The following is an 8,282-nucleotide window of genomic DNA, read 5'->3' as shown; positions in this document are numbered from 1 at the left end:
ATAAAATGTTATTTCAGCTTTTTATTCATTCTCTCAATCATATAAGTTAAAAATATGTCTTTATTACAACTATTTTGAAATGTTCTTAAACTGCAAAAATCTTTTTTAATCAGCTGAAAAGTTTATCACATCAGATCATTGTTATCACCAGGTATTTTTTGTTCCATTTTGTTGACAATCAAAACCATAAGTTGGGGTATGTCCATGGTGTTCAAATTGTAAATGAGAACCTACTTCAAAGTTACAAATTGAAATTTAGTTTAATTGGGAATCAACATGTTGAGTATTAATATTTTGTTGGAGATTAGTTGATGCCATCAAATCTGCCAGCTTCCAAATTAATATTTATCTTCCTAGGCCAGAAACTGACTTGGGCCAAATAGTAATCCCCAGACATGTACTCCATTTCACTGTTTCACAGAAATGATTTTTACTTGGTCTAATTTTGCCTTTATCCAGGTTGGGAAAACTGAGAAAAGTGGACATTTTGAAGAACTTTCTTCCCTTTAATCACATGTATCATACAATTCTTATGCATCATATTATGTGGCAAATTTCCTTCCCAGAAGGACATCAGTGAACTGCACGGGTTTTACAACAACTGGAGAGAGTTGACATGGTCACTGAGACTAGATTTATACTCCAGATCTATTACTTGAGTTTAAATTCCATTATCTCATGGAGTATGCTTCTCAGCTGTTGTATGTTTTTCTGACTTCAAATGATCAATAGCACTTTTACAATCATGAAGGTTACAAATGAAATTTCATTAAAAGACAACATTGGTTCAGGAGTTCTGTTCATCTGGTAAGAAAACTGCAGAACTTGCCAATGAAGTTGAAGACTGACCTTAAAGGATGTGTCTTCAGTTTGTGACTAGGAGGCATAGCTTCTCCAGTAATGTATCATGCTGCTCAGCCTTGCTGACGCTTTCAACATTGAAATACTGCAGAAGAAGTGCAGGTTCTCAACTGCAGCCTGTGAATCAGATAAGCTCAAAGTACTTTCCGCAGTTAGTGACAAGCTCTGGCACTTCATTGCTGACTGGAAAATCAAGGCCAGGGTGTTTAAGGAACTGTTGGTTTAGCCGTACAAAGTATTGTTATTGCTAAAGGCCTAAGTTGTGTCTAATTAGGTAGATCATTTTCCAAAAAAAATCAAAGCAAGTTTTGTCACTGAGTTCCTTTGTGTAACAGGGAGCTGGAGGTGGAACTGAAAGAAAAGATAGAACAGCTATCACTCAATCGACAGCGGTCAGATTTAATAAAGAATAGAATCAAGTTATCTTATACCAATATCAACAAGGCACATATGAAAAGGAGACAAATCCAGGTCAGTAATTGGAAGACCAAAAGAAAATGTAACTGATTCTGTTCTTTTCATTTTAAATAATTAACGCTCCATCGTAATGGAATAAACCCAGGAATTATCTCCTACTGTATATTTTTCAGGGAAGAATAACTAAAATTGAGCTAGAATTTGGTGATTTAGAAAACATCGAGGAGCCCCAGCCATTTCATATTCCCACACTAGTAAGTGTTAAAATCAATTATGACTTACTTGTATTTTGATATCCATGTATGTTATGTTTTGAATGCTGCACTGAATATTCAGCTGTTAATTTTTCTTTCACTCATCATTGAATATTTTCAGAGTCTTGAGCCAATCCACAAAAATGAATCCATTATATAAGGTTGGGTGGTAACTGATTCCTTCTATTATGAATGCAAGCTTCCTTTTTTACTTTTCACTAGAGAAAAGAAGTCCAAGACATCTGTCACAGAATTCGGTCAGCCAAAACTAACTTGGAGCAGGCAAGAAAGGATATGGATGAGCATCGGAAGTTAATGGATGAGGATGAAAAGAAATGGAAAGAGATGAGAGAGAAAAAGCATTCAATAGCAGAAGAAATTGACTCAAGAAAGGTGCAAACTAATTATGCAATGTTTTGCAAACTGTTATCAGATTTAGAGATTTTTCTAAAAAAAATTTAAAGAAATGAACTGTCACAACAGGAAGCACTAATGGCCACAGAAATCGAAGCATATAAACAAAAGGAAAAGCATTTGGAAGAGGAAAGAAATAAACATTTGGAGAGAATAGACGAACTAAAGAAGAGGTTGGAAAGTAAAGAAAATATTTTAGAGGTAAGTGCAGGTTTCTCTATCTAGGCACGGTATATTAACTTAAAAACAATGATTAAAGCTATTCATCTAGTAAGCAGACACTAAAAGCATTCTGAAATAAAATGGTGGAATTTACCTTAATAATATAATCAATACATATAATGCACTATAATATTGACATTTTTCAAAGCACTTCAAATAATAGTCTATTGATGAGCAGTCACCAACCCTTATTTATGTGTGCTGTTTGATGGTGGGAACAGTGCATGAGAGGAAATGTTGCTGACTGACTTGTTGTCCTGGGGATCTCCTGTTGAGATAGCTGGGTTTGGTTAATGGCCAGTTTCTGGTACCTGTCTATGCATGTGCGCAGCTCTGCCAAGATTTCTTTCCAGCATTATTGCTAGTTGAAGAGTTGAATCTTATGTTGCTGAGCAAACTTAAAGAATTAAACCTGAATTCTCCTCTGAGTAACTGCTGAGTTTTACAACAGGAAATGGGGCAGGAATGCATTATGCCAGATTCTCTTTAGACATGGTCCAATTTTTCTCTACCATTTCCAGCAGATGACTGGAAATCCTTAGCCCAGAAGGGGCAGTCGAATGAAGTAGTGATAATATAGTGATACCTTTTATTATCCCTCTATGCTCATGATGTTCACAATTCATAAGACAGTCATCCAGACTGTGAACCACCACTGAATAGATAGAAATTAATTTAAAGGGACACGATACAGAATTCTTAATTCTTGATAAATTTTGGTCATCTTTCTTTCTCTGCTTCCACCTCCTCTTTTCATCTGTGAGGGTCCTTATTTCTTCATCATTTTAAAAAGTGCATAACGAGGGTGAATTTAGTCTTGAGCACTTAAGTAAAAAGCATGACCCCGAATCGCTAACCTGTTTTACACCCTTCTTGGGTGGAATATAAATTAGGTTATGGATTTGATGCTTGAAAAACATATTTCAAGGAAGAAGAGAAGGAGTAATGGGGGAGAGAGGTGAGCTGGTCAAGCAGCAGGGGAGGGACATGCTACCTGTTTGATGATGCCCTTAATGCTAATACGGTCCTAAGATTCTCTGGATGCTGAACTTCATAAAGGAAGCAATTAACAGTATTTCCTGTACACTGAAACCTGACAAACAGCCAATGTCCATTATAGGAATCTGAAATGTTAGCCATGTAGCTGTGCACAGATGTATTAAATGGTTCATTGATGCATTGTTTGCTATTCTAAGTCATTTGGTCCACTTCACTGCAATAAACCACAGCAGCAGCATGACTGAAGACCGCAGTTTTATATTGTGGCAGAATCCCTGCAGGTGCACAGATTGATGGATTGTTTCCACTTGGCTATGCATAATTCCCTTCATCAATCCTATTACCTACATCGATGGGAACTGATTCGCTTCTCTGAATTTCCACCCAATCATACAAGTGAGTATCACTTTTCCGGCAAGTTATGCAATTTTTTTTTGCACGGTTCAGTTATTGAACCTAAAAGGATATTTTCAGGCTATTCTGAAGATATCTGACACAGGTCTGACTGGAGCACTTTCATACCACTCCAGCTGGCCAGCACAAGGGAAAGGGCCACAGCGCAATGAAGATACATGGCAGGTGCCTGGACTATTCTGGTTGTACTCTGTAGCATTGTCCAAGATTGCAACTGTGCTACATAATATCCATGCATAGGGATGCCTCATCATGGAGGTCTAGAAGACAGAAGGCACTCAAAACAGCAGCAATTGTTTGAAAAAGCAAAGGCAGCCCAAATTGGATATGGATTGGAACGTATTGCTGGATGCAGAGGGGTTTCATTCTACTGTCATAGAAGAAATTCTCCTTTGACATCTGGATCTGGTAAAGTGAGTTAACAATCCTATTTACATCTTTTCTCTTCTCTTCACATTTCTGTTGTCATCTGAAAATCTTCCCATGTACAACCAGAGAAAGCACTTGAAAGCCACCTCTAGGTTGTGACAGCACAGCAGTAGGCTTTGCAGTCACTCACTGAGGTGTCCCAATCCTGGGTCTGGTTTGATAGACTTTCTGCAGGAGTGTGAATAGTTTGTTTGATGTCTGTGATAAAAAATACTGCAATGTTAGCATTGATTATTCATTAGATTATGTATTACTAATTACAAGGCACACATGGTTACAGTCTGTTATTCCTGGCTGTCATTTACAGGATGCAGAAAATTATGTTAAAATATTAGGAATATTTGCACCATTGGCATGGCAGAGACATGTTATTCTGTAGCTGCTTGTTGCGCATGTTTTGTTTGATCTCATTTTACCTAAATGGGGACCTCCTCAAGAGATCTTTCAAAGTATTTGGCATAAATTAATGAATCAAACCATACCACTCAGTTCTTTGAATATTTAAACAGCTGAAGTTACTGTGGTGTTTTTTTGTTTTACATTGTGTTGTGGGTGTGAACCTGGCATTTAGGAAAGGAAGGGCAGGGTCATTTTTGACATTTCTTTATTCACAAGGTGGCACGGTGTCTCAGTGGTTAGCACTGCTGCCTCACAGCACCAGGGACCGGGCTCAATTCCATCTTCTGGCGACTGCCTATGTGGAGTTTACACATTCTCCCCATGTCTGCGTGTGTTTCCTCCAGATGCTCTGGTTTCCTCCCACAGTCCAAAGATGTGCAGGCTAGGTGAATTGGCCATGCTAAATTGCCCATAGTGTTCAGGGATGTGTAGCTTAGGTGGGTTATAGAGGGATGGGTCTGGGTGGGATGCTCTGAGGCTCGGTTTGGACTTGTTGGGCCAAAGGGCCTGTTTTCACACTGTAGGGATTCTATGACAAGGTGTGCATATCAGTGACAAAAGCTGGCATTTAGTCGACTTCTCTTATTGTCCTTAAGAAGGTGAGGGTGAGCCAATTTCTTCGAGCACTCCAGTCAGTGCGGTGAAACTATTGTGGTGTCAACAGGGAATGCAAGAGCTTTAATAGGCTTGGCAAAGAAAGAATGATGATATACTTCCATTTCAGAATGGTATGTGACTTTAAGGGGAGCTTGCAGGTTGTAGTGTCCCATTTGTCTTTTGCCCCTAATCTTCCAGATGATGAAAGTCACAGATTTGGAATTTAATGTTAAAGAAGCCTTTACAAGTTACTGTAGTCTATCTTGTCAATGGTATACATTGTCACTAATGATGGAGGCAATAATTAGAATTAGAATTAGAACAATAAATGTTTAAATTGAGTTACGCAAGCAGACTGCTTTGTCCTGGATTGTGTTGAGCTTTATGAAGACTACATATCTAATTTGTTTTTTGAGGGCTTGAATTTTGAGTGGTTGTGGAAAGATGGATTTATTTTAAGTTCTGTGGATACTTGGATTTATTTTGTGTTTGGAAGGCCACTTTGGACATGGGAAGATGCTCCTTTTTAGCAGGGCACTTTTTTGGAAACCGCATCGCTTCAGCAAATTCTGAATTTGTTTGCTGGAGTTCACCTGCCTGATAGAGAACTAGTTTCATTTTGAACAAAGTTTTAATGGGGGTGGAGTTTGTTTGTTTTTCAGCTGGGGAAATACAGCTCATTTCTTTGCCTTTCTGAAACACCCTGGTTATGAGTCAAATGTGAGATCTGATAGTCCTCTTGAAGAGCATTGGGAAAACTTCTTGGGACATGTTTTCTGAGGAAGCTGTGTCTGCCAAGACTCCAGAGACAACTATGCCTGTCTAGTGATCTGTCTCTGTGCTAGAATGGCAGATCAATTGCCATCTGAACATTCCACACCTTGTCATTTTCTCATTAAAGAACTAACTATTATTAGTCAAAGTGGTATTTTACAATGTTAGCCTCTGCAGAGAAAATCTATCTTATTCACTTTACTTGGTCTGTGTCCGTGTGTGTGTCCGTGTGTGTGTCCGTGTGTATGCACGTGTGTTTGTGTGTATGCATGTGTGTGTGTCCGTGTGTGTGTCCATGCCCGTGAGTGCCCATGTGTGCCCATGTGTGTGTTATTTAAAGGGTAAATGCTTTTACTGTCATGGCTGTGTCTTTTTAATTTTTGCTTTTTAAGATTGTAAACTGAGATGAGAAAGAACTGTTTTAAAACCGGTTATTTAAAGATTGCTGTGTGTTTTGTAAAACAAGTATTTTGATACCCTTGGAAAGCAATGTGTACGCAGTTATTTGAGCAAGCAACAATTGAAGTAGTTGCAGGTAAACTGGAGCTGATGGGTTGTGTACAGATGCAGCTGGGTGGCAACAAGAAGTTGATTGGTCTATGACTAGATAGTGATGCCAAAAGTCTTTTGCCTACCCAAAAACTGTATGACTGGCTCTCAGATAACTGATGGGTTTGGGGCTGGGAAACAAGACTGAGAGAAATATTTTGATCTTCACCAACACAGAAGCTGTCTTTTTGTTCTCTGTGGTCAAAACTCACTTTAAATCTGACGAAAATGAGTTCATCCTTTCTTTAGCAGTTATTGTGAGCTGGGATTTTTAGCTGATAAGTCAGGGACCTTGTATAAGTGACCCAGCCACCTTGTGTCTCCTGAAAGAAGGACAACTGAAAAATAGCATTCTGACCAGCATAAAGATCATCTCAACAATGAGTGAATAAGAACCACTGAACTATCTCCCAGTTTTCCTCTGCCCATAAACTATTTTTCTGTGTGTGTGTGTGTGTGTGTATGTGTGTGTTTAAAGTGGAGTTTATAATAGGATTAGAGTTTTAATTTGTAGTGTGTTACTACACAGAAACAGACAGCCAATTCAAATCTGCTTTTCTACATCTGTATTTGCAACACAGTAAAATTAAAACCTTCAATGACCCTCAAAATTGACCCAATGGATCTTAACCAGGCTTTTAAATAAACAATCCTTGACTTTGCGAATAATCGGTTCCAAACACTATTTTAAACAACAAAGTAATGTAATTGATTTATGCTATATTCGCAAAACCTCTGTTTTCAACCTTAATCACACAAAAGACAGACAAATGAACACAGTTGCATGATAAATAAAAGAAAATGACAAAACTGGCCAGATTGTTTAAGTGTTTTTCATAATATGTTGTTCCACAGGTATAGATGATGGGTTCTTAGGTAATTTACTGAAGATGTTGATCAGGATCACCTTTTCAGTTCACTCGGATAAAGCCAGTAATACATAAAACTTGGCTCTGTACTCTCTGAGCTTTCAAAAGCTGATCAGTGAGGTTAGGTAGGAAGCTCCCAAATCTTATGTAGAAATGGCCAGACTTTTTTCTTCACAGAAAACATAGTCCAAAATCCAATTCAAACTCTGACAATTCCCTGACAGACTGATTGTCTCCTCTACAAGGTCCGAATTCAACATCTGCCACATGCTTGCATATAACGTCTTTTCAAACTTGCTGGAACCAATTTCCAGGTACTGACTTATTCATTGCCATCTTTTGCTGTTTGTTTAAACACAATGCTCTTTCCTGGTGATAAGCATCTACAGAACCTTGATTGGGAACCAACCTATAATTTACTTCCAAGCCTGGCCTCATGAATCAACAAAAGCTTGATTAGTCTATTTTCTTTTTAACACAAGAGGTCACCCAAAGCTCAAAAGTTCTCTCTAGCTCACAGTTCACAGGTCCAAACCAAAAATTAATAAAAGAATTAAACAAAAAAAAATCAACAAGGGCTCTAACAAGTGTTATTTGCTGATGGTTTATAAGTGTTTACCTGTACCTTGAATCTATTTACATGTAATAAACAGTAATTCTTGTTAAGTACAGAAACTTGGCCTGCGTATTCCATCAACATGGGTCTCATAATCGGGTAAATTGGATAATTTTGCACTTATTTTAAAATCTTTAACTTTAGTGATAATTCCAGAAATAGCAGGGCTGAACTTCCAGCACACTACCCCTGTGACTCATAATAAATAATACATTCACATTACAAACTGCATGTGTTAATCAGTTCTGCACATTCAATGAATGAGTCATATTTCATTATCAATTAATAGTTTTTTGTTTATCAAAGAAAAAAATGGTTTGATCTTTTTATTCTAAGTCTAATATAGTGAAAGCATATGATTAGCCATTTGGGGAACTGGGGAAAAAAGTTAAATTTATATTGTGAGACAACAAGGTGCAGAGCTGGATGAACACAGCAGGCCAAGCAGCATCATAGGAGCAGAGAGGC

At 37.9% G+C, this 8,282-nt stretch overlaps 1 protein-coding gene across 1 annotated transcript in view; it reads left to right on the top strand.

Moving 5' to 3' along the window:
- Nucleotides 1–8,282, top strand: part of LOC109936086 (structural maintenance of chromosomes protein 6-like) — a 105,406-nt gene that overhangs the window by 75,304 nt on the left and 21,820 nt on the right. Inside the window, exons 17-21 of the mRNA XM_048597115.1 lie at nucleotides 114–151; nucleotides 1,197–1,332; nucleotides 1,452–1,532; nucleotides 1,755–1,925; nucleotides 2,016–2,147. Of these exons, the coding sequence (XP_048453072.1) occupies nucleotides 114–151; nucleotides 1,197–1,332; nucleotides 1,452–1,532; nucleotides 1,755–1,925; nucleotides 2,016–2,147 (558 nt within the window). The remainder of the gene's footprint in view (nucleotides 1–113; nucleotides 152–1,196; nucleotides 1,333–1,451; nucleotides 1,533–1,754; nucleotides 1,926–2,015; nucleotides 2,148–8,282) is intronic.

This window comes from Rhincodon typus, chromosome 5 (genome assembly GCF_021869965.1).
Source record: "Rhincodon typus isolate 14 chromosome 5, sRhiTyp1.1, whole genome shotgun sequence".
NCBI classification, from domain to species: Eukaryota; Metazoa; Chordata; class Chondrichthyes; order Orectolobiformes; family Rhincodontidae; genus Rhincodon; species Rhincodon typus.
Note: the sequence above shows the minus strand (reverse complement) of the source record. Positions and strands in the feature narration are given on the sequence as shown.